The sequence below is a fragment of the Lutra lutra genome, chromosome 16 (genome assembly GCF_902655055.1).
Source record: "Lutra lutra chromosome 16, mLutLut1.2, whole genome shotgun sequence".
In the NCBI taxonomy this organism is placed as follows: domain Eukaryota; kingdom Metazoa; phylum Chordata; class Mammalia; order Carnivora; family Mustelidae; genus Lutra; species Lutra lutra.
The window spans coordinates 44,593,500-44,619,724 of NC_062293.1; the positions used below are offsets into that span (position 1 = coordinate 44,593,500).

The following is a 26,225-nucleotide window of genomic DNA, read 5'->3' on the forward strand; positions in this document are numbered from 1 at the left end:
TGCTTCTGTCTTTCCCCAGGGACAGAGGTGGATAGGGCAGCGGTTTCCTCCAGAGCTGGGGCCGGGGCTTTTCGTGTCTTTCAACCCAGACCCCCTTTTGAGGACTTAATTCTCCATAAACAAATAATCACGTTGATACGCTAGCCACACCATCTCCTGGCGGTAAAGGGTTGTATGCTTTCCAAAAATCTTTCACACAATTCTATTTCAAGGTACGCAGGGCTGATTGCGGCCATGCTATCTAAAAGCTGCTATTTAAAGGAACTCCTTTGTCGGGAATGAAAGTCCTTTTGTCATGCAGATTAGCCCATCAGGTGTTATTCTGGGCCAGTTTTTAACAGAGTCAGAAACGCCCACGTTTGTTTCCTCCCACCCTTGGGCCCCACATGGCCACGCCTGTGTCCCCCACTGAGGTGTTTCCAGGAGTGTGAAACCCACTTAGGATGACTTGAGATGTGACTTTAGGAGGCACCTAGGTGTATTTCTTGAACTTCAATAGTTAGGTTTATATTTTAACATGTATTAGGAAAAATATGACTTGTGCATCTTATGATTTCAAATATCATGTTTGGGATGAGGCTGGGCTTTTAAGAAGTCAGTTGTAAAAAAACGATCTTAAGTAGACGGTAGTGTCGGAAGTGTGAGTGACAGAACTGCAAAGATGGGAATCAAACACCTGACCTTTGGAAGCCCTGCTGGGACCTGTCTAGGGCCACAGACAGCAGGGAGCCTGGAATAGAGGGATCCACTCTCCAGGAGAGTGGGCTGTGCCCCCCTTCCAGATTCTGCTAAGGCAGTAGCTGAAGGAGAGCTCCCCAGTGCCTAGCACTAGCAAGAGGAGCAGTGGCTGGATGGCCCTGCCTTGTCTTGGCTCAGAGAAGGGCCAGCTGTCCTAAGGCTGGTGCTTGGCATGGGCACAGCCCCCTAGACCTGGTGGCATCTCTTTTGCGCAGTTCCTGCTGGGTGCACCCTGAAAAGTGGTGCAGCCCATGAGCCGAACTCTGCTGGGTACAGCACCACTTGGCCCCAAGGCTCCGAACGGCAGGTGCCCCTGCCTGTTCAGTCCTTGCTATTGTCTTGGAGGAGGTCACAGTTCCTGGACAGATCGTATTTTGGTTTGGCCTAGACCCAAACCTTTAGAGGCTTTTATTTATTTAGCTTCTGCGCTCTAGAAGACCAGGCCAGAGCTGGCTAACCTGACCTTGTAGACACTGTCCCTCCTGGGGGGCTTGAATGCTTGGATTTGGGGGCCTTGAGCTGACTGACTTGCAGCCTTGCAGGGTGTGGGAAATTCTGGGAGTGAACCAGCCTATATAGTGGCTGTGTTTCATGAGCCCCGCTTGGGGAGGATAGCAGAGACCATGCAGCTTCCCTGTGCTGGGGGACTGACAGGCAGTATGGCACAGACTGGGGCAGGGGGGTCCCTGAATTCTTCAGAGAACTGGCCTCGAGCATTCTGGGCATGTGGGCACCACCTCCGGAGGGCTCTCTGGGCACAGAGACTGGCGCTCTCACCTTTGTATTTGTATCCCAGAGCCCGGTACATGGTACAGAATGAATGAATGAATGTCCAGCCCTGGTGTTTTTTGAAACAAGAATAGCCCCACGAGGATTGAAGAAACAGTTGTGAGTTTCCAGATAATTCTAAGCCAGGGACATGGGGGTATGAGGAAAGAAAAAGAAAAAAAAAGGAAGAGGTTTTCGGTGAGAATAGGCCTCCTGTTGATAACGTGAGCAGAACTCCATTTCACATGCTTAAGCTCTCCCCGACCTTCACCCCATGCCAGCGAAACTTCGGAGGGAGAATAGCCCATAGTGGGACTCTTGGGGGGTGACTTTTGACTTTTGGGGAGCTCAGATTGGACTCAGGTGGGAGTCTCTTGAGGAGAGGGTCTTGCTGAACTGGGCTGTTGCAGGGACTGTCACAGGCTCTGTGCTCATGCCAAGGTGGGGGACAGTGTGGCTGGATCTGTGGTGATCAGGTCTTCATCCGCAGTCCTAGTCCAGCCAGCCGTCCAGGGAAGCTCACAACGTCCTTCAAGTGATTTCTTTTACAAGATGTTTGCCAGCCTCTCCGATAAATCTTCGGCTGGCAGGGAACAGCAAGGGGGGGGGCGGGAGGAATCACTGGCCCCCCAGCATGGAAGGCAAGTTCCCATTTGTGGGAAGGAGCGGGGCTGGTGCTGTGTGCAGGGAGGTGGCCTCAAGTCTGACCAGGAGGGCCTGGGACCACCTGGGGCCCTGCTTTGGGCTCCAGCTCAGATCTCATTCCTTGAAGGGTGTGCCTGAGCCCCCCCGCAGCAGCTGGCGGTTTCCACTCGGTGCCTCAGGGGGATAATGACAACACCTTCCAGAGGGTGGGATTGTCCTGAGTTAATCCCTGGAAAGCTCTCCCAATGGCTCCTGGTACTTGTGAAGCCATAAGTACATAACTCTTGCCCTTCCCTAAAGCTTGCTGTCCCTCCTGGTTTCCTAATGCTGCCGAAACAAATTACCACCCATTTCGTGGTTTAAAACACAAATTTATTCTCTTACATGCAAGCCTTAAAGGGTTAGCAGGGCTGCATTCCTTCTGGAAGCTCTAGGGGCAAGAATCCATTCCCAGGCCTTTTCCAGCTTCTAGAGGCTCCCTGTACTCCTCAGCGCATGGCCCCATCTTGTTCCTGGAAGTTGGTAGTATAGCATCTTCCAGTCTTTGCAATCACTTTCCCTCCTCCTGCTCCCCTTCTCTGGTCACATTGCTTTTTCCGACTCTGACCCTCTTTCCACCCCCTCATAAATGTCCTTGAGCTCTCATAATCCGGTGTCATCTTTCCATCAAAAAATCCTTAACTTAATCATACCTGCAAAATCCCTTTTTCCATATAAGGTGACGTATGTATATAGGCTTGGGGGACTAGGGTGCAGACATCTCTAGCAGGATATTGTTTTTCGGTCACAGGGTCAGATAACATTTCAGAGACTGGGGGCAGTGGCCCGTGGCGCAGATTGGATACCTGGGCTGCTGGAAGGCCAAGGATTCTAGCCCTCCCCTGGGGCATGGTGGGAAAGCTGTGGGAACACAGTGGGGCAGGTTATGCATCTGGGGAAAGCCACTCTTCTCCAGACGTCAGAAATTTTTTTTTTTAAGATTTTATTTATTTATTTGATAGACACAGATCACAAGTAAAGAGACAGGCGGGGGTGGGGGGGGAGGGGAAGAATACGGGGCTTGATCCCTGGACCCTGAGATCATGACCTGAGCTGAAGGCAGAGGCTTAACCCACTGAGCCACCCAGTTGCCCTGGACGTCAGAAATTTCTGATAGCTTCATATACTCTCCCAGCCTGTGCCAAATAAGTAAGGGTGTGCATCTCATGCCCAGAGAGGGTTCTGTGCGTGATTCCGGGAAAGCACCTGATGCTTGAAAAAGAAAATGAGAAGGGGGGTGGGGGTGGGGAGGTGGTGTTACTCTTTTAAGCAGTGAGACAGCCTGGAATCTGGTATTGAAGGACTGGAATGCAGTCCCAGCTCTGCCACTTCTGGGCTGTGTGACCCCAGCCTCGTCCCTTCCCTCCTCTAAGTCCTATTTGCTTCCATTTGCATGATGGAAAAATCTAGTACCCGCCTCAGTGAGGTATATGAGGGCTAAAGGAGCATGAGAAGAACTTAAAAGGCTTAGTAAGTGTAAGGTGCCCACGTGCCAGGGGTGCTGTATGGTGCGGGCCTTCAGGGCTCTGCAGAGGAGTGTGATGTTGCTTCATCCCCCAACCTCCACCCCTGGAATCACGAAGCAGTGCCTCAGGCAGGAGGGTCTGTGCTGCAGAGAAGAGCCAGGGTGGGAGCCCGCCTGTTAGGCAGCAGGAACCAAAGTGCAGAGGCCCAAGCACTCCCAGCAGGTTGGGAAGACCCAGAGACCTGCCGGCTGCACGGGAGGTGGGCAGGGGGAGGTCACCAGGGTCAGAAGAGGCACTAGGTGTTTAAGCCAAGACTAAGCCAGACCCCATATCACAGGGCATTGTTATATATTTATATTTACTTGTTTTTTTGTTTTTACTGTCTTTCCTCTAGATTATAAACCACGTAAGAGTAGGGATTATAGTTTGTTTGCTTCCTGGTGTATCTACAGAGTCCAGTGGGTGTTCAGTAAATATTTGTTGCATGAATAAATAAATGAATGAATGACCTAATTGAATCCCCAAGTAATCACTTTTTGCAGCGTCGAAATTTTTGTTTTTCTTTTTAAAATTCTGGTGTAGATAGTTGTATTAGTGCTATATTAGTTTCAGGTATATGATATAGTGATTCAGCAATTGTCTGCGTTACTCAGAGCTCATCATGAAAAGGGCACTCTGAACCCCCTTCACCCGTTTCACTCATCCTCCCACCTGCCTCCCCTCTGGCCGCCACTTTGTTCTCTACACTTAAGAGTGGTTTTTTTGCTGTCTCTTTTGCCTTTTGTTTCCTGAACTCCACATACGAGTGAAATTGTATGGTATTTGTCTTTCTGCAACTGACTTATTTCACTTGGCTTTACACCTTCTAGGCCCATACACGTCCTTGCAAACGGCAAGATTTCACAGCACTATTAAGTCCTTGGCAAGCATTTGGTGTAAGGTGATGTCCTCAGAAGGTTAGCCGGGCTCTGGTGTGTGGTGTGAAGGGAGGATAGAGAGAGGCAGAGGTCCATTAGAAGAATCCAGGCTGCAGAGCCAAAGTCCATAGCTTCTCCCGCAGGGAGGGATGGAACAGCGTCATTTTAAGAGACAAATAAGATGGGCTTCCAAGGCTAAGTGGGGCATGATCGCTGTAAAGGAGAAGGAATTCTGGAGTGGGGAGGAGGTTAGTTAGGATATGTGCCTTGCACAGTGAGGCAATCAGGAAATGCTGGGGGATACAGGGGTGAGGCTGAAGACCCCACAGCCAGCACCTTCTGTTGCGGGGTTGAACCTTGGGGAAAGGAAGATATAGCTAGAAGGCCACAAGATGAGGCTCCCATGGCCGCTTCCATTCTCTCTACCCCTCTTCTCAGTTTATGAGTATAAACTCATGTTTATGAGTAGAGATTCCTCCAGGAGCCTTTTCCAGCCCCTCTTGGGCCCTCCTATATGACCGTACCCTGCCTCACCCATGGCTCCGATTTCCTTTCTTTTTTCTTCTTTGAAGTAGGCTCCTCACCCAGCCTGGAGTTCCACTCAGGGTTTGAACTCACAACCCCAAGATCAAGACCTGAGCTGAGATCAAGAGTTCACCGCTTAACTGACTGAGCCCCCCAGGTGCCCCCCTCTGATTTTCCTTGTCCATATTCCTCCACTAAACTGCCCCAGGTCCTTTATTACCGTGGAATAGGTGGCTGGATGGATGGCAAATAAGGAAATGTGGGAAAAAGAATGTGGAAGAAAAAGCGAGGTGTGAGCACCAGAAATATGGATGATCGTTTTTCCTTTTTTGTTCTGCATTTTCCAAATTATCATAAATGTATTTGGCATCTATTCCCTACCAAAGTGTCTGTGAAAGAGGAGGAAAAAGGCAAGAGAATGGATGGCTCAGGATGTTAGCCTCCTTTCTCATGAACTCTTGGTTCTTGGTTTGCTTTCCTACAGGTGGAGGCAGGGAAGGGCCTGGAGATGAGGAAGCTGGTTCTCTCAGGGTTCCTGGCCAGCGAAGAGATCTACATTAACCAGCTGGAAGCCTTGCTGCTGGTGAGTCTGTGCTCCGGCTTGCCGGTCAGCGTCATGCTTGCAAACTGCTTTTGGGGTGGGAGGAGAAGGGGGACCTGGACCAGTCCTTCCCAGTGGGCAGAGTCTGACAGCCTGGCATTGGGCAGCTGGGGTCATTGCCAAAAAGGGGGCCTGTGCCTCTCAGCCCCAGGCCTCCTTGACCTGCCCTAGGAAAGGTGGGAGAAACACAACCATGTTGGAGATGAACACTCCCGTGGCTGCTGACCACGCACAGGCACCACTGATGAGTGATGGTGCTCTGTCCAGGTGGGGGCCCAGGTGTGGCCCAGGTGAGGACCTAGCCTCCACCTCCACACTGCTCTGGGCAGTCTCTACCAGTCAATCAAGCCGAGTCCTCTTTGTCATGCCCTGGTTGCAGTCCTTTCTCCTCCCACAGATAGTGAGCCATGGCTCTCCTCAGGCCCTGTGGCAGGAAGTGTGAGGTAGGCTGGTGTCTGTATCGTTTGAGAAGCACCATAGCTCTGAGGCGTTAGACCAACCCCAACCCTCTGTGAAGATGCCTCAGTTTCCTCCCAAGATGGCAGCACTGTGAGACTCAGACTGGGAGGGAAGTATTAGATGTGACACTTTTTTCCTTTAAAGAAAGTGCACCTTAGATGTGGCTAGATCTTACACAGAGGAACTGGGGAATGTAAAGGCCTCCCCCTGGGTGTTTTGCAGCCTGAGACATGGGATGATATCAGTAAAAGAGGGAATAAGAAATGTAGATGAGTAGAGACTCATTCTTTTTTTTTTTTTTTTTTTAAGATTTTATTTATTTATTTGAGGAGGGTGGGAGGGCACAAGCTTAGGGAGAGGGAGAAACAGACTTCCTGCCTAGCAGGGAGCCTGACAGGGGGCTCAGTCCCAGGACCCTGGGATCATGACTAGAGCTGAAGGCAGAGGATTAACGACTGAGCCACCCAGGTACCCCAGAAACTCATTCTTGTAAGAACTATAAGATACACATTTATGTACCTGTTGTGATATGAGATGTTGCCACCCAGGATGCCAGGGGCCTTGGCATTTATTACCCCAGGAATAACTATCGAAATGTGCAGATACTTTGCTATGCCTGGGTGTCTCAGTGGATTAAGTGTTCGACTCTTGATTTCGGCTCTGGTCATGATCTCAGCATCATGAGCTTGAGCCCCAGGTCTGCTTGTCCTTTTCCCCCAGCTCCTCCCCCCACTCACATGCTCTCTTTCTACCCCCTCTCAAATACATAAACAAAAATCTTTTTTTTTTTTTTTAAGATTTTATTTATTTATTTGAGAGAGAGAGACAGTGAGAGAGAGCATGAGCGAGGAGAAGGTCACAGAGAGAAGCAGACTCCCCGTGGAGCCGGGAGCCCGATGCGGGACTCGATTCCGGGACTCCAGGATCATGACCTGAGCCGAAGGCAGTGGTCCAACCAACTGAGCCACCCAGGCGTCCCCATAAACAAAAATCTTAAAAAAAAAAAAAAAAAAAGAAATGTGCATCAAAAAAAATTAATAAAAGAAATGTGTAGATACTTTGTGACTACCTGGGCTCGGTCTGTGGTACCTCTCACTGAGAGTTTATTGGTAGGCATGACAGTGTTGTTCAAGAGCTGGACAGTCCAGCAGACAGATAAAGACTGTGGTCTGGGGCCAGAACTAAGGCAAGACTTGACTCTGCCATTAATCATAGACTCATGGCACTGTTTTTCTTATCTGGATCTGAACCCATTAGTGCATCATGAAATCAATGTAGGTTGGAGCCAGCATTTTTTATAAAATGAGAAAGAAAATACCAGTGTGCGTTGTGCATAGTAAGAGTAAGTACTATTTCACTTAATTTCGGGTGTGTTGTGTGTATGTGTGTGTATGTACTGGGCCACATTCTTTCTCGTGGGTATTGTCATTTTGGAAACCCCTGGCTTTGGGCAAGTTGTACATAACCTCCTTGAGCCTCATCTGAACATGAGAATAATCTCGTGACCTTCTCTGTCTTCTTCACGGGGTTGAGAAGCTCAGGTGATCCCTTTTGGGGTCCCAGGCACTCAGGGTAGCTGAAGGAAGGAGGACAAGCGGAGGACCAGTCAGATGCACGTGACACACCTCAGGAACGGAGAATTGCCACAGCCACGTGAGGGGGCGTCGTTGTCATTACTGAAAGGATGTGTGTTTGAGAGGAGTTCCAACGGAGGACCCTCTGACAGATGGCCTGTCAGAATCCCTGCTTGACCGCTCTCAAGCTCGAGCCCTTCAGAATATTCGTGAACCCTTGTGGCACATCTTCTCCATCTGCAGACCCCGGATACTGATATGAGTACTCTGTTTGTGGGGTTGTTGTGCAGACAAAAGGAGTTTGTGTGTGAAGCTCTTAGAACAGAGACTAAAGCGTTAGCTGCTGCTGTTATTTTGTCCAGTCCTGGGAGAGACGCAGGTTGGGGCCTGTTTCTGTCAACACAGCCTTTCCCTGAAGGAAGGGGAGGCGAGTCCTCAGAGGAGGCTGGGCCCTATTGGATTCCAACCTGTGTGTGCCTTCTCGTCAGTCATTGGGCCGAAGGTGAGCTTCCCTGTGTTGGGGCAAAGATAGCAACAGAAGTAGGGGCCAAGACACTCCCTCCCTGCCTCACCTTTCTAACAGCTCAAGCCTCAAACGCAAAACCTGTGAGGCTCAGGCCTTCAGGCCACCCAGGACACATCCCTCCTCTCCCCCCAGTTTGTTCATCCCAGGCCCCTGATTGGTTCTTGAACAGAGGCCAGGAGAAGAGTGGGGAGGCTGACTGGGAGACCTGGTCTATGCTGGAGGGCTCCAGGAAGAGGGGGTGGATCCTCCACAGCTACAGCCTCAGACAGTGAGCCTCCGAGATAGGAATCAGGCCTCTCCACCCAAGGCCTTGAGCTGGGAGCCCTCCCCTCACAGCTTTCTGATTACTAAAACCTTTGCCCTTTAGGGGTGATCTGACCGAGGGGCCCCGGGGAAGAAAATCTCTCCTCTCGGTGGCCCACTCCCAGATCTCCTACTCATCACCCAGCCCCTCTGGCTCTGCTCCTCCCGCGTTTGTGTCAGACTGTTCTCAGCTTAACACTTCCTGATATGCAGATGGCTGGGTGTGTGTGGTGTGTGTACCCAAGGCTGTGTGCACACACAGACGCTGTTGGGACTCACACAGGAGCCTCTGTTCCTGCCCCCCCTGGGTTGGCTGGGGCAAGGTTTGGTAATCTGGAAACCTCCGGTTCCCGGTTGGCTCAGATTACAAACGGACTGGGCCGCAGCCCCGAGCTGGAGTGGGGGGTGGAGGAAGGAGACAACCAGATGCGTGTCATTCTGCATCTCACCCACTGTGGGGAATGTGGAAGTGAGCTCAGGGGCCGCCTCTGGCCATTGCTACAGCACTTCCCACCATAGGGCCTCGCCGGCCCTCCGCTCTCAGCCTCGCATTTGGGGTTCTCAGGTTCCTTTCCTCTAAAACAGGTTAATGATGATTCCCTCCCTGGGTTCCGGCAAGAGGAGTAACTGAGATGATACGTTGGCAGCCTCCAGGCCTTCTGGGATAGGAGGTGGAGGAAGTGGGCTGATTTCTTGCCTCTGTTTCGAAAGGCAGGTTGCTGGGGGACAGAGCTGACAGACGGCTGTGGGAAGGCCTGCTCTGAGTCAGAACCCACCTGGCCCCGCTTCCTGAGAAGCACTTTGTGAAAAGTGGAGAGCCAGGCCCGACTCCCGGGTCACTCAGTGATCCTCTCTTTTAAGAATCTGTTTCTCCCCTGACGAAATGGAGAGCCAGGGGCTAGCCCTGCTTTCTGCAGCAGGATTCTGGGAGGAGGGAGAGGCATGCTAGCCCTTGGGGAGAAGAACAGTGTTGGACTCAAGTTCAATGTTGGGTTGCTTTTGCCTTTTAGCCATCTGGAACCTGAGGCCTGGTTTCAGGGCTTCACCAGATAAAAGTAACTGCCTTCAAGGGTCTCTGGCCAGCCGGGGCTCCCACACGCCCGGCACTTTCTCTCTTCCCCGCCAACCCCAGTGAAGTCAAGCCTGAGACCAAAGGGCCCCAGCCTTGTCCTGAGAACCCTCTGCCATCCTGAGTACAGGCCCCATCCATGTGACCCGCTGTTGGTGAGCCCGCGTTGCTTCCCTTTTTGTAGACAGAGTGGGAAGTTCAGGAGGAAGCAGAGCAGTTGGGTCTTGTCTTTGCCGGGGTGGCTGATAAGTGCTTCCCCAGCAGCTTCTGAGAAGGTTTGACCCTTGGTCTTTCCAGGGCTGTTCCCGCCCTATGTGCTTTTTTTCCCCCTCTGGGTGGGGACGGCACCCCCAGGCAGGAGCAAGGAGTATCCTTTCTGGGACTCTGGTGATTTGTCTCTCCACTGGATCCTGGTGGGGGGGGGGGGGCGGGGGGACAAAAAAGGATAAACTAGGACAGCAATCTTGAGGAACAGCTCCGTGTCCTTCACAGAATGTTGGGAGCCCTGAAGCTGAGGGCAGCCGCCCACCTGGGGTTGGGAGAACAGTGTTTCCTTTCTGTGGTTCTTGGTTCTTCTGTTTCCCTGCTTACCCATGCCCCACCCTCCACCTGCTCAAGGCCCTGTTCCTGTCATCACCTCTGTGAAGCCCCCTGGGCTGTACCAGCACTACCTTGGGACCACTTGGTTGGTGTTTACAGTCCAAGATGGGTAATACCCTGACTGGCTTTGTCTACTACATGGTCTGGTTTACCCACATGGCTTATAATGTTCTCCAGAGCAAGGATCTTGAGTCAGAAAAATAATCTCCTGAGAAGAGAATTGGCCCTCCGTCACTCACCTGCCTAAATCCCTTCAGGGAAAGGCAGGTCATTGCATTTCTTGCCCCTGCCTGGTCTGGCCCCTGCCCCGTCCTCCAGCTCTCCTTAGGCCTCGCTCCTTCCCCTTGCCCACTGCACATGGGCTCCCTGGCTTTCTCCAGCTCCTCTCTCTCATCAAGCCCCTGCCCACCGTGGAACTGGCATTGAGGAATACTGTCCTCTGAGCCCCCAGGCTTCCATTTCAGGGTAAATGTTCCTTCCCTTCTGGGAGAAGCTGTCCTTCCCCACCCTGTCTCAGGAGGTCCCCTTATTTCTTTCATTGTGCCCAGGTGAAAATAGTGTGTATGACGGTTTCCTTGTGTTTTGTCTGTCTCCCCTATTGAATGGGGGGGCTCCACGGGGCAGGGATTGGACGTGTGTGGTGAGTCACTGAATACCTGGTCTGACCTCACATTAGGCACTTGGTACATTATTCGTGGGGCATATGATGATAATAGTAGCAGCTAACATTATTGACTGCCTCCTGGGTACCAGGCACCTACTTGATATTTTATATAAATTATGGCTCTTGATCTTCACATCAGTGTTCTTGAGAAGGTAATATTACCCCAGTTTTACAAATGAGGCTGCAGAGGCCCGGATGCTAAGTGACAGAGCTGAGACTCAAACCCACACCTCCTGGCCTGCACCAGGGAAAACCCCATCCTACTGCCCTTGCAAAGCCTGGGCATTAGGGTTAATTGGTCCCAGTGCTAAGAAGCTCGTAAGGAGGGCTCTGCTTTTCCCTGCCTTTTTCCTCACTTCTGGACTTTCTAGAGCTGGGAGGACAGGGAAGCTGGAAGTCAGAGCCTCATCTGGGTATTTGGGTAGATGGGACTTCCTCTTATGGACAGGCGTTGCTGGAGCTTGGCTGCTCTGGTGGTCCTCTCTCAGACCAAGCCAGTGATAACTCCAGTCTCTGTTAATGTCACTGTTCCAGCCAGTCTAGCCTCTAGTCACCCGTTATTGGCTGGAATGCTTCTCTGGTTAGAAAGCTCACTAACCAATCCTATGAGGTGATGGGGACCTGCCCCCATGACTTCTCCTGGCTGTTCCTAGGTTTCCAAGGTGACTCAGACTAAGTCAAAGGGCTCTTTCTGCACAGCCTTTCCACTAGATGAAGAACACATTAAGCACGTCTGACTTAGGCTTCTGTCTTCTGCGTAAATGTGTCTGCCCCTCCCATACTTTCTCTAAGTGATGGGGTCCAGACCCTGTCTCCTGTAGGGCCTCTGGAGTACAGTCTAGGCATCTTTGCAGGCTTTGGGGCTAAGGGAAGGCCAATCAAGGAAGAGTTCCTTATCTTTTGGTATCAGGGGGTTTTTTTTGCTTCAGCTGTGAATTTTAATAGCTTTTTCCCCCCTGATGATAAAAATTAATATTTACTCAGGTACCTGGGTGGCTCAGTCGGTGAAACATCTGCCTTTGGCTCAGGTCATGATCTCAGGATCCTGGGATCGAGCCCCGCATCAGGTTCTCCACTCAGCAGGGAGCCTGCTTCTCCCTCTCCCTCGGCCCCTCCTCCAGCTTGTACTCTCTCTGTCACTTGCTCACTATGTCTCAAATAAAATCTTTTTAAAAAAATTAATATTTACTCATTGTAGGTGGTTCAGAAAATGCAGAAAAATCACACTGAAGAAATTGCACCCAGGTCCCATTCTCCTACTGTCCCCCTGTTGGGCATGAAGGCAACAGCTGCAGCTCCCCACCAGTGTTAGGGAGTGTCCCGAGTTACTGTTTGTCCCTGCATCCACCCCACCTGAAGGCCCTGGAGCATCTTGGTGTAGATAAGCTCAGTTGACAGATAAGTTTCATCTCACCTGTCAATCTCAGCATGGAGAGAGTCTGGGACTGTGACCAGGCTCAGTGAGAAAAAGCATTGTGATTGACTCATGATGTCTGCCATGGTCGACCAGCAGTGTCTGCCTTGGTCGACTTGCAATGTCTGCCATGGGTACAGGAGGTAGGATGTGGCCACATGCCCTCCGTGGCCTTGTTGAGGCCCAACTCCAGCCACGGGAAGTGCATGTCTGTGCCCTGGAGCTTCTGCCCATCTGGTTCATCGGTTCTTACCTTCTCTCTTTCTCCCTCCTCACTCCCAGCCCATGAAACCCCTGAAGGCCACAGCCACCACCTCCCAGCCTGTGCTCACTATCCAACAGATCGAGACCATCTTCTACAAGATCCAGGACATCTATGAGATCCACAAGGAGTTCTATGACAACCTCTGCCCCAAGGTGCAGCAGTGGGACAGCCAGGTCACCATGGGCCACCTCTTCCAGAAGCTGGTGAGTCTCCCGTGGACGGACAGCACTTATCTGGTGCCTCAGTGGAGCTGCTGGTGTTGGGAAATGTCCAGGAATCCCCAGCCTTCTTGATCTCCTTCAAGGCCTGGGTCACTTCTGAGTCCCAGAGGAAAGCCTGGACCTCTGCTCTGTGGGGCCCTGGGCCTAGTTTCCCAACTCCAGGCCTCCCACCGTAAAGCCTGAAAGTGCTTCTAGGGATGTGAGGGGCTTCAGGGCTGGAATGAAGGTTCACCTGCTGGGCTTCAGGTTGCCTGTCCCTCAGCAGACAGAGAGGCTGACAGTGCCAGTGGGCAGGCAGGGACTGCTCCCTTGAAACACTGGGCATTTGCCTCACCACGGTGCTGCCTCTGAAATGAAGCAGTCAGACGGGTCAGTGAATGATCCCCTCCTGGGGACCCTAGAGTAGAAAGCACCAAGAACTCAGCCCACCCACCATTGCAGGGGAGAGACAAGGTAGAATTAGCATGCAGACATAGTGTTGGGAAAGGTTTTCAGAGGTCTTCCAGTTCCCAAGGCTTCTGTGACACCTTCTCCCCTAGCTGTGAGACTGTCTCTGGCTGTGTCCCCAGAGGACCCCCAGGTTAGACCTATGGCGCCCCCATCCCCACTCTTTACTGACCTTTCCCTGCCCATAACTTCGCCCACCCAGGAGGCAGCAAGGAGACTGCCAGTCCGTGATCTTTGTTGTCTGGGTGTGAATGGAAGTGGGCAGGGAGCAGTGCCTCTCCTTTACCTCCCCTGCAGTGGTGGGACTGGTTGAATGGACAGGCCTGTACTCTCCTTACACTGGAGAAAACTCTTGCTAAGATTCTTCTAGGGCCTCAAGCTCACGGTTTGTTCAGAACTGAACTTACTGTCTCAAAAGTTCTTTGCTCTTCTTCCTGCCTCTGTGTCAGTGGGTGTTGCCACCATTCCGTCCCCCATCCATCCATGACTCCCTTGGACTAGTCCTTGGTACCTCCCTGCTCCACTCCCTTCCCCATCCCCACTTCTGGAGGATGCTCACTGCTGGGCCTGCCTTGCCCTGCCCCCTCTGGGGCCCTCGCCTCCCCTCAGGAGTGGCTCCTGCCTCCAGGCCCCCCCTTCCTGCCAGCCTCCCCACCTCTACTTAGCAGCAGCAGAGTTACCTAAACTCCTGACCTCGCTTCTCCCCAACTTAAATCCCTTCAGTGGCTCCCCCTTGCCTGTTGAATAAATGCCAGGCTCTGAGGAATGGCTTATGAAACCCTTTGCATGCTGGCCATCCCTGGCCTCTGGTTGTTGCTTCCCCTGTCCTTGTGTGCTCCCTCCCCCCACTGACACTGAACTTTCTATTCTCAGTCCATGCAGCAGACACTCCTGACCTCTCTAGTTTTTTTAGCTCCAGCTGCCTGAATGTCCTTCCCCAACTTTTCCAGCTTAGAAGTGACATCCTCGGCAAAACCTTCCCCCAAACTTCCAATGTAGCCTCTTTGTTTATCCCCTCAGTGAACATGGGAACCTCCTGTCCCTCTAAAACCATAAGCTCTCAGAGAGTAGGCTGCATTTTCTTTATCATTAGACCCCAGAACTAGCCTAGTACTCAATACATGATGAGTGAGTAAATGAATGAGTGCACCATGACCTTGACTACTATGACTAGGGAGAACTTGGAAGGGCATCGAGGGGGATGTACATCACAGGGCTTGAGGTCTGCATCCCAAGAGGCCAGCAGTGTTGTAGGGACAAACATAGCTTCTAGAGCCACAGCTGACTTTGTTTTGGTTTTTTCAAGAGTTAACTTATTTATTTGAGAGAAAGAGAAAGTGTGCACATGTGGAAGAGGGGAGGGGCAGAGGGCGAGGGGAAGAGCCTCCCAAGTAGACGGTGCTGAGTATGGAGCCCGATGCAGAGCTCCAAGTGGGGCTTGAACTCACAACCCTGAGATCATGACCTGAACCAAGAGCAAGAGTCAGGGGTTTAACTGACTGCACCATCCAGGTGCCCCTGGCCACAGCTGACTTTGAATCCTGACTCTGCTACAGATTAAGCCTGTGACTTTGGGCACAGCCTCTCTGACTCAGCTTCCTCATCTGTGAAAAAGAGGATAATAATAGTATTTACCTCACCGAATTGTTGTGAGGACTACGTGAGTTAATACCTGAAAAGGGCTTGGAACAGGGCCCAGAACATAGTAAATTAGTAAATACTCAATAGTCAGCCATTAGCATTACTGTTACTACCATCACTGCTGTCACCACCGTCGTCGTCCTCGCTATTCTTAGTGAGAGGCACCCCGGAAGGTGGTATTGCCGGGGAACCCCACACTCCTGGTTTCGGCAACCCCAGAGTGCCTGCTCCAGTTCAGGGACGGCAAGTACCCAGTCATCACTCCTGGCCTGGTCCCAGGAGCCTGAGTGGATTGGCTCAGGGGACAGCCTCTCCTCGGCCTCATGAGAGAACAAACGAGAGGAGGGTGGGGGTACCTAGGCCAGCGCATAGTGGAAATGCTGTCCCACTTTTATCTCTGTCACTCGGACCCTGCTGTCACCAGTGTCCCGCATTCAGCTCCACAGGCCCCGGGTGGTGAATTTGCTATCCCCCTCCCTTCCCCCAGCAGCATGAAGGGCTCTCCGCAGCCCCTGGGGCTGCAGGCCTGGGAGGGCCGGGGAGGAGCTGGGCAGCCCAGGCATCTGGAGGTGGTTTATTTTCAGCTGGTCTCCATTACTGAGAGAAGGGAATTAGCATCTCTGCTATTTGTTTTATGAGATCACCCCAGTGCCAGGCTGCTGTTTCCAAGCAACCTCCACATCCCAGTTAATGGCCCTGGCAGGCCAGGCCTTAGGCTCTGCAGACGAGGGTACACCGTGAAGATGGCAGTGCCTGAGACGGGCCTTGACCCCGGTGTGCCAGTCTTCTGCCCGGGTGGCTCCAGCTCCAACTCGGCTCCTGCTACTCCCTTAGGCTGTGGGGTGGGAGGATAGCGTTCTGACCTTGGCAGCCAACCCTCATCATTCTTGTGGGAAAGGGGGACGAGGAGAGCACATCCCCGGAAGAAGAAAAGCAATGATTTTTACTTTGGTTTAGGAAGCAATTGTCTAGCACCTCCCCCATAGCCTGGGACACCGGTGGGCTGGTACTCCCCCTGGAAAAGGAATTAAATTCATCCCTTCCTGCACTTCTGCCAGATTTGTCATCTTTGCCAAAAGTCTGGCCCATCTGAGGCTGAGACCTGCACAGCTCTGGCCTTGGTTTCTTTGCAAGCACCCCTGTTCTCATTTTCCCCTCTGGCTTTCCCGGCCCCCCACCTGCCAGGCTTTCCACCTGCCCCAGATCTTCGGGATCTGGAGGAACACGAGAGTTCTGCAGAAAGCAGAGTGGTCCAGGGTGGGCCTCCCGGGCAGCCTGCTTTCCCCAGCACCTCAGCATCCCCCCCGAGGAAGCCCTGTGGCAGCTGAACCTCCGTTACTACTTGACTGCAAAATATTTAAACCAGAAATTCTAGAGAATACGTGTAGCAAACAACTGTGCACTCATTCCCCCAGAACTGATGGATGTTAAACTCTGAAGATAGACTTTTTAATCAAGGAAACAAAGCATTGTAGATGAAGTCTGTCTCCCTTCCCCTCGCCCTTCTGCTCAGCACAGAAGCAGCTACTGGAATGAATTTGGTGTGTTGCCTTCTGGGCTGCAGTTTCTATTTTTATTATGTATCTGTATCTTTTTGTGGCATTACATGTACTTTTTCAACATATATATTTTGTGTATTTTACAATTCGATCATTTGGGAACTTGTCGGTGTTACTACCCATAGATCTCGTTCCATCATTGTAGCTGCAGTGTGGATATGAATTACCGCATTTGTGAGCATCTGTCCCCATTCTCTCTACAGGAGGGAGAGTGGAACAGTAAATCCCCTTGCTCATGGCTCCTTGGGGACATACAAGGGCAGGTTTCACTAGAGCAGTGCCTCCACTAGAACTATAATGCGAGCCACGTACATTAATTTTAAATTTCCTAGTAGCCCTTACTTAAAAGTAGAAATTGGGGCGCCTGGGTGGCTCAATGGGTTAAAGCCTCTGCCTTTGGCTCAGGTCATGATCCCAGGGTCCTGGGATCGAGCCCTGCATTGGTTTCTCTGCTCAGCAGGGAGCCTGCTTCCCTTCCTCTCTCTCTGCCTGCCTCTCTGCCTACTTGTGATCTCTGTCTGTCAAATAAATAAATAAAATCTTAAAAAAAAAAAAAAGTAGAAATAGGCGCAGGAAATTAATTTTAAGAATGCATTTTATTGTTTAAAAATATGTATTTAGCCCAAGAGATCCAAAATATTGTCATTTTAGCATGTAATCGTTATTTAAAAATTAATGAGATCATTTACATTCTCTTTTACATACTAAGTCCTTAAAATCCAGTGTGTATTTCATACTTAGAGCACATCTTGGGGCGCCTGGGTGGCTCAGTCGGTTAAGCATCCGACTTTCGATTTTGGCTCAGGTCGTGATCTGATCAGGTTGTGAGATTGAGCCCCGTGTCCAGCTCCGAGCTGGGTGTGGAGCCTGCTGAAGATTCTCTCTTTTCCTCTCCTTCTGCCACATCTCCCTTTCTAAAAAAAATGCGCGCGCGCACACACACACACACAGAGCACATCTCAGTTTGGACTAGCCACTTCTCAGGTGCTCACCTGCCACAAGTATTGACTGACTCCCGAACCGGACCCCAGACTCTGGGGTTTGTATGTAGAAGTGGGTTTGCTAAGGAGTAGGCTGAGCTGTGCATATTTTTAGCTTTATTAGTTATTGACAAATTACTGTTCAAATAACAGGCCTGACGCCCCCATAAGCAGTCTGTAAAAGCTCTAATTTCCCCTTCATTTTTGCCAACCTTTGATATGATTAGACTTTAAAATTTGGGGCAGATTGATGGGGATGACATAGTACCTCACTGTGCTTGTAACTCACATTTCTACCCTTTCCTCTCTCAAGGGGAAATGCAAATATGCAAAGCACAGGAAGACTTTCCATAAATATTTGAGGAATTAAGTTACTGAGCCTTGGTTTCCCCTTTTGCAGAAAGGGATGATGGCATCCGTTCTGCCTCTCAGAGCTGAGGTTCTGTGTGGTTGTAAGTAGTGGGAAGCTTTGTGTTAGGTTCAGAGCGACATGCAAATATGTCTTGAGGCTGGTAGGGTCTCTGGCTCCTTAAGAGGCTGAGGATGTAGGGACAGGGACTGAGGGAGGCCAAGGGAAGTAGGGACTACATCTCTTTTTTAAAGTAATCTCTACACCCAACCTGGGGCTCGAACCCACAACCTGAGATCAAGAGTAGCGTGCTCCACTGACTGAGCCAGCCAGCTGCCCTTACCCCGCTGGGACTGCACCTTTAAATGCTGTGCCTTACACTCAGCCTGGGGAGTGGGGTACTGGGCAGGCCACGCGTGCCCTCCAGGCTCCAGCTAATTCCAGGCTATGAAAGACGGGTAAGGCTTTACGGGGCTTCAAACCCCAGGAGACCTTTATGATGCTAAATAAAGCCAAATGTTGTTGAATTTCTTGTGTGCCAACAAAGGCCCTGCCCCGCTCCCCCCATCCCCAGTACCCTCTTGTTAACCTTATTGGCTGAGCTGGTTTCCATGGAAACTGTCAAGTTCAAAGGGATACTATAGTATGTTCATCCCGCCTTTCACCTCTGTTCCGAGTGTAGCCCTTTGGAGCAAAGTTAGAGGTTCTGAGTGCCAAGGGAGCTCCAGGTGCCCTGCTTACGGTGTCATCCATTCATTAATCCTCCCTCCCATCCCCCTGCCCTCCTCTCTCTCTCCTCTTCTCTCTGCAGGCCAGCCAGCTCGGTGTGTACAAAGCATTTGTGGATAACTATAAAGTCGCTCTGGAGACAGCTGAGAAGTGCAGCCAGTCCAACAACCAGTTCCAGAAGATCTCTGAGGTGGGCAGCTCCCCGCACAGCCCCTGCCTTCCGGCCTCTGGGCCTGTTGCCCATTAGGGAAATGGTTCCCCTGAGGGGAACACTTAGACTGATAGTTGCTTTCTTGCACTTGACATTTTCCCTCGTAATATAAGAATAACGATGTGTTTGATTTTGTTATTCTGTTTAGGTTATTCTGTATCAGAACAGAGGAGACAAAAAAGGAAAAAAAAAAGGCAGTATTGTCACACACTGTGGTGACCTTGAGCAAGTCCCTTCCCTTCTCCTGGCCTTATTTCCTCTTCTGTCCAGTGAGGGGTCTGGATACTTCAGCTCATCCCTGGTTTGCTCGATAAGAACCACCAGGGGCACTGTTTAAAATGCAGATCTCCAGACACCTTCCCTGGAGCTTTAATTCAGAGAGTTTGGGGTGGGACCCAGGAGTCTATTTTTGAAGCTTCCCCGGGTTATTTTTATGATCAGAAAGATTGGAAGAGTTCTGAACTAGCTTGTCTCTTAAGATCTTTTGCAACCGCACGACAGAGAGAGGTCCAGGGCCATTTGTGAGGAGAAGCAGCCGTACACTTTGGCTCTGTTGTTGCCGGGAGCCTTCCTTCCATGCTCCTCTGCTGGGCAAAGCTCTGCTGTTGCCGGGAGCCTTCCTTCCATGCTCCTCTGCTGTTGCCGGGAGCCTTCCTTCCATGCTCCTCTGCTGTGCAAACTGTGGCATTGGCTGCCATTGCCTCTCCAGGAAGCAGCAGGGAGGAGCTCTAATCTCCTCCAGGAGCACAGCCCAGCCTCCCTCTTGTGTTGAAAGGATCTCCATGAGACTCCTGAAGCTGCTGCCCTTGCTGTCACAGCCCCAGCTCCAAGCTTGGGTCAAGAGAACCTCTGGGTCCAGGGAAGGGGAGCTCCTTATGCAGTTTTGGAAATTCTGCCTTACAGGCCTCTACGGACCCTTTGCTTTCCCATCTCTGCTCTGATACTAGAAAAGTCGGGGAGATGCAGGATAGGGTTGGTGAGACTCTGGGGTGACGGGTTCTACTCCAGTTTGGAATCCACTGAGAGGCAGCACACAAGTTGGACAGCTGGAGATGAAAATGTCAACTTGATTACTAGTAAAAGCCAGGTTGGAAAAATGTGGCCTTGGATCTGTAGGCACATTGGGCTTGCTAGCACTTCCCCTCCACAATGAAACACATCTATTGGGGATGGAAACAGGGAGCTAAGCTCAGTTTCTTCTTCCAGCCCCAGCCATGGAGTGCAGTCAGTCACCCTGTGCCTGGGAGAACAGAGCTGGGTGGGGAAGTCCCTCTGCTTGGGGTCACAAGGCGGGAGAAATGGTGCTTCCTCTCATGGCTCCCAGCCCTCCCTGGGAACAAACTGTAACCGCCCGATGTGTGTCCCAGGATCATGTCTGGTCCAGAGAGTGGCGAACCTCCTCTTAGCCTAGGCTAACTGCCTGTTCTCTGGTCGGCGGAGACCCCCGCACTCCTCCCAAATCCCTCTCCCAGACTCCAGCCCTGGCGGCAGAGCGGGCCCCCTGGCCTGCTGCCAGGTGGCTTCTCACCCTGACTCATGCGCTGATGCTGTCGCTTCCTACTGGCACTTCCACTTAATTACTGCAATTAGGGCCCTTCTCCTCTGCAGCGGGAGCGATTTCATACCTCTGGGCTACGCTGGAGGGGGGCACGGGGACAAGTTTCCTAAAGCTGGGAATCCAGTCACCCGCCAGAGTCAGCCTTGGGGAGCTGAGTACCCCCCCTTCTCCCTACCCCAATCCCCAAGCTCAGTCCCTAGGGGTTTTCTCTGTCGAGAAACAGCGTGAGGCAGGAGTAGGAAATGTGGGGCTCCTGCTGCCTGGGTGTGTCCCTCCCCCTTCCAGGCAGAGCAGAGCAGGCACCATCCCCTGGGTCCCTGACCTTGGCCTTCGCTCACCCTGGCCTCCCTGTTGACACCCCACCTGGAGGCCCCCCTCCACACACTCAGCCCTGCCTGCCATGGGGATTGCGTTACAGCTCCAGTTGCGGGCCCTAGAGGTCTGTCGCCAAGGGCCAGAGCTGGAACTTCTCTCTCCAACAGCTGAGAAAATAGGATCACATAAGCAATCCCGATTCTCTCTCCCCGGGCACTTGGCTTGGGGGCCAGGAGGGGTGTGGCCTCTTCCTTGCTTGCAGTTTCCTCCCTTATGTTAGCACCCGTCGGTGGGGGGTGGCAGGTGGGGTTGGGGGCTGGATGAACCCCTTTCCATCCGGGTAGGATCTAGATGGGACTGCCCTGTGGAGCTCAGTCTCTGCCCTGGGTGCGTAGGACCCCTGGCTCCTTATCTCCAGGGCTGCCTACGCCCTAAGGGTATACCTGCCTTTTGTCCTCTCAAATCCCATATATCCCAGGCTGATGGTGGACAGAAGCCCTAACTCATGGCTGCTGCTGGGGGATCCAGCTCTTGCCACCTCTCCAGAAGGCCGTCAGAGTCACCAGGGTGGGGTGTTAGGGGGTGTGTCCGAGGAGCACCGGAGCTCCATACCTCTCTGGTACCCAGAGCCCCTCCTTCCTGCCTACATCCAGCCTCCTCCGTACTCCATACACGCAGGGAGACCATGGATGCGGCACAAGGAGTCTGGAGTCCATGAGTCAGGGGGAGACCTGGGCTCTGGTCTTTGTCCTCCTGTTTGTACCCTGGCTTCCAGAGCACTGCTTCTTCCTGCTCTGGCTGCTATGAGGGAAGGGGAGGTTCAGAGGGCAGGCCACGTAGTGATTCCTCCCCTCTGTTCGGCAGGAACTCAAAGTGAAAGGTCCCAAGGACTCCAAGGACAGCCACACGTCAGTCACTATGGAAGGTACTCTGGGGAGTGGGCTGGATAATAGTTACCTTCCTTTGTCTGCTCTGTGGACTACGGTGCTCTGCTTGTGTGAGCATGTGCATGGGAATGAGAGAGAGAGAGAGAGAGAGTGTGTGTGTGTGTGTGTGTGTGTTTGGTGTGCACAAATGCGAGGAATCCAGCCTCTGTCCCTAGGCAGCCGTCCAGTTACAAACGTGCTCCTCCTTAGGATGCCAGCAGGCAGCTCGCTCCCCTCCTCCCCTCCCCCCTCCTGCCTCTCCACGCGCGCCTCCCCTCCCCTCCCCGCCCCGCCCCTCCCCCTTGCTAGAGGAGCACTCTGAAGCGGCTGCTTGATTCAGGCTGTGCAGCAGCAGCCGGCAAGGTGGCTGAGTGGCCAGGCTGCTGATGGGAGCCACCGAGCGATGGCCGCAAGCTCCTGCCGCTGGGACGGAGGCTGCCATGGAAATCCTCCTCATCATTCGCTTCTGCTGTAACTGCACCTATGGTAACCCATGCGCCCCCCCCACCAGGGGAGGTGGTGTAGCTTCCCACCTCTGGGGGCTGGCTGGAGTGGGTTGACATGTGGCCGGCAAGGTGGGGGGGTGGTGGTAGGGAGGGCGGGGAGGGTGGCAGAGAAGGGAGGCGGGTACAGGTGGCTGGTTCTGTGTTTGCCCCGTTCTAGCCAGCTTGCAGGCTGGAGCTGAAGTCTGGGGCAACCGTGGGCAGGGTGGCTTGGAAATGGAAGGACCAGGCTAGGAGTGTCCAGGCACACCCCACCCCAGGCTCCGTGGGGATCCGTGTTGGGGAAACGGCCCGGGAGGCAATGGGCAACTTCCTGATGATGCTGTTAAAGAGAGAAAGTGACAGGGCTGTGTCTGCAGGCGTGGCAGCCCTGAGGCTGGAGGGGGCTCAGCAGGGGCCAGTCGGACCATGGCATCTGGTCTGGGCGGTGTTGCCTGGGCCCTGGAGGGCGCCAGCCCCTGCCTGAGAGACAAGTTGGGAGTTTTCTTTGTTCCTGGAGATAGGAGAGGAGCTTGAGCCGCCAGGGTATTGTGTGTGCTCCCGAGTGCACGGGCTGCCTTCGAGACCTTCTCTGCTCGGGAACCGTGGTGGCAGTGGGAGAATGTGGTCGCAGTTGGGAGAGCAGGAGGGACCTGGGCTGCTCCCCGGGGCTTGTTTGTAGCCACGGGAGGCCCCCAAGCTAAGGTGCCGGCACTTGGTGCATGCTGGTGGGAGAGGGGGGCGTGGCAGGCCACTGCTTTGTGAAGGTCACACACCCACCTGTCCGTGGAAGGGACCCTGGAGGTCCCTCAGCGAGGGGATCCCTCAGCAGGGGGGTCCTGCGACAGTCCAGGCTCTTGCTCAGCAGGGACGGAAGCAGGCCTAGGCAAGGAGGGGTCTGGAAGCGGACACTGCCCTCTGAGGCCAGAAGTGCCTTTGGCAGGAGCGGAGGGTCAACAGTTGCCTCCAGTGGCCCTCTGCCCTGCCCCGCCCCCCCGCGCCCCCCTCCCCAGTGTTTTGGAGTGGCAAGCGGTTGGTTTTAGGACCACCTTCCCTCCCACCAGCCGTTTTGTCTGCACCCTCTCAGTCACTTTGCCTTCACATCTCCGTGGTAACCTGGAGCTCCTTGGCAAAGGCTGAACGGAGGGGGGTGGCAGTTTGCTGGAGGAGAAATGATGAGGTTTCCTGGGCTCTTTCTCAGAGGCCACGGCCCTGGAGGGGCTGTTGTCTGCTCACCTGTGCAGGCTGTCCCGTGTCGAGGATTACTCTTGATGGAGGAACCCCTGAGGCAGCCCCTCTCCAGCTGCCCTAGCAGGACAGCTGTGGGAACTCTAGTTACTGGCCAGAAGCTGCCCTGTGCCGCTGCCCTGTGCCCCCACCCGTCAGCTCGAATTCTGACAGGCCAAGGTCAAGAGGAGAGATGGACTTGAAATTGGCCTGTTCAAAAATCAGGAGAAATGCTCTGGGCTGGGATTGGGTCAGGCCTCAACTCTGCCTCCTTAAAAAAGACATGGTTGGCCCTTGGCTTCCTCTTCCCTTCCCAAAAGGAGGTTTAGTCGTAGTGAAACAGACCTGGGACTGGAGTTTAGGGTTTCTCTGGTCCCTGAGATACTGTCTTTGAAGTCAGTTTCACAGTGAGGTGGGAGGAGAGAATAAGCCCTTACCAACCACAATGTTTAGAATCTTCTCAGCCCCTTGATGCTGAGAAGGGATGCTGCTACTGGGGAGCCCCCGGGGGGGGGGGGATTCTGCCCTTGGGGCTCACTGTGGCTTAATGGTTCTTTGCTGAGCACCCACTCTGCAGGTCTCTGAGCCAGATGCTAGGGATGGGATGCAAAAGGAAGTCATGTGTGATCCAGGCCCCCACCAAGGAGGGGGCTCACCTTGGTGACAAAAGAGACCAGCTTACCTGCTCCTTCCTGGTGAATCTTTCCCAGGATCCTCCCAAAGGTCGCTGAGCTTTTGCAGATGCTAATCTCCCATGCTTGAAGTTAGGAGCATGGGTAGACCTACATTCAAAACCCAGCCACCATTTGCAGCTTTGTTATTGGGAGCAAGTTACATAACTTTTCTGTGCCTTCGAGAGGCTTCCTCATCTGTAAAATGGGGCTAGTGATAATTGCTTCTCTTTTTAATCAGAGGAAATAGTGCATATAAGATAGCACACTGAACACAGAATAAGTACCCAGCAAGCTGCAGAGAGGCCAGCTTGCTCACGTCAGTGGTCTTTTAGGCCCTGTGGGTGTTGTTTGCAAAAGCACTAGTCAGGGAGGGCTTCCTGGAGGAGGTGGGGAGACAGGCATTGCAGCTTGGTGAATGGTGTCTATCTCTGGGACAGGATTGGCATGGTGAGAAGAAGGGAGGGAAGGGGAAGCAACGGCAGGAAGCAGCCCGGCCTGCCAGAGCTGTGGAAGAGATGAAGGGGAAAGGGTGGGCTCTTTACCCCGCATTGTCAGGGGAAGGCGGTGCCCAGCGGCCAAAGGGAGCTCAGACAGAACATTGGGGTTGTTCTTCCTCCCCTTCTTCCCTCCATATCTGCCTGTGGCCCCAGGGCCCTCTCCCTACCGTCTCCTCTCCCCACCTTTCCTCCTAGCTGTTCTCTCCCAACCAGGGCACTCATTCCACATCCCCAGTCAGGTAGACTCGAGGTGACTGCAGGCATATTAATAACCCCTCTGAAACCCGACCCACCATTTGTGCAGACCTCTGAGCTTAGTCAGAAACCTCTTCCTCCTGGGACTTGAGAGAGGGACAGAGAGAGCTGACATTGCGGTATCAGCTTTCCCCAAGCTGGAACTCTGGGGCCCACCCTGGCAGGTGTCTGCTAAACTTGCGCTTTCTCCTGGGTCTTTGGGGTTCTCTGGTGTGATTTCCCCCTGAAGATGAGCTAAGCCACAGGTGGGTACTTAAATAATGTCAGTACACCGCCCCCCCAGCTCTCGGCTGGTACCTGGGCTCTACCCTCACTGACCCAGGATACACCAAGCCTGGTCCTGTTCGTTTTAGCTCCCATAGACTGTGGGGAGGATCTCTCGCAATTGCCAGGAAGGGGCTACATATAAGTCATGGGGTGTGTGTTGGCATAAGGCAATAGTTTTCAACCATGGCTACCTATCAGTCTACAAAGGAGCTTTTAAAAAAAATGCTGATTCCCAGGTTCCACCTAGCAGAGATTGGTGTTTCATCGACGAGAAGGGGAGAGGGAGACAGGCAGCTGTTTCTTTTAAGAGCTCGCCCAGTGATTCTAAAGGGTAGCCAAGCAGAGCCGCAGATGAGGCTCAAGGCATACCACTGAGACTCTATCTTCTCCACGGCCAGCAGATCATTCCCCAAAGTGTCCGCTTAGCAATGCATGGACTGTTTATGTCTAGGGCTTCAGGGGACTCTTTGGCTTGGGGACTCTTTGGTTAGGCCCTGCGTGTCAGCTCTGGGACTGTCACAGCCAGCATCCTGCCTCTTCCTGCCCCTGTGGCAGGAGGACAGAGGTCATGACCCCACGGACAGAGGCATCCAGGTGTGGGACTGAGGCTGAATCACCTCTGTTTGGGAGCGGCAGGGCACAGCTGCTTGCAGAAAGCTCGGTTTGGAAGTGTGGTCAGCCAGCTGCTGCCTCCACCTGTCCCTGCTGGCTCCCAGCCATCTTTACTTGCTGGCCTGGTCGGCCAGGGGGTATGGGGAATAGACCCCCTCTCCCCCCACTGCTACTGAGTCTGCATTTTCCCAGCCTCGTCAGCGCTCCCAGAGGCCCCACCTGAATTCCTTTGGGAAATCTTTGCTCCCCCGGCTGCCACTTGCTTGAGAGCAGAGGGCTTGAGAGCAGAGGCTTTGCATGAAGAGCTGGCCTGCCTCCCTGGCCCTCAGCCTGTCCTGTTTTGTCGGGGAGTTTGACGGCATGGAGGGGGGTCTCCTCGTGGAGATGATGCAGCCCGTGTGAGTCAGAATGAAGCCGGCGGTTCCCAGCTGGAGACGCCAGGCCTCAGGCCAGAGGAGTACAAGGATGATTGGGTGTGCGGGAGCCTCCTTGCTGCACGCTGGGGTGCCGGAGCACTGTGGGGTGAGGCTAGCTGTGGCTGTATGAGATGAGGTTGAGGGTACAGAGGAGCATCTTCGCCTTCTCTAAGTCTGGTCAGACAAGGAGAGGCCTTTGGGATGGCCCTTCGAGAAGTCGTGTCTGGCAGGAGATGCGATGAGACGGGCGGAGGTGGGGTGGGACCTGGGCTGCCAGCGCCGCATG

General features: G+C 53.0%; 1 protein-coding gene across 5 annotated transcripts in view; it reads left to right on the plus strand.

Moving 5' to 3' along the window:
- Nucleotides 1–26,225, plus strand: part of ABR (ABR activator of RhoGEF and GTPase) — a 179,336-nt gene that overhangs the window by 99,809 nt on the left and 53,302 nt on the right. For all 5 annotated transcript variants that reach the window (XM_047707797.1, XM_047707796.1, XM_047707795.1 and 2 more), the window contains 4 exons: nt 5,583–5,681; nt 12,591–12,776; nt 18,582–18,689; nt 21,448–21,508. In XM_047707797.1, the coding sequence (XP_047563753.1) occupies nt 5,583–5,681; nt 12,591–12,776; nt 18,582–18,689; nt 21,448–21,508 (454 nt within the window). The remainder of the gene's footprint in view (nt 1–5,582; nt 5,682–12,590; nt 12,777–18,581; nt 18,690–21,447; nt 21,509–26,225) is intronic.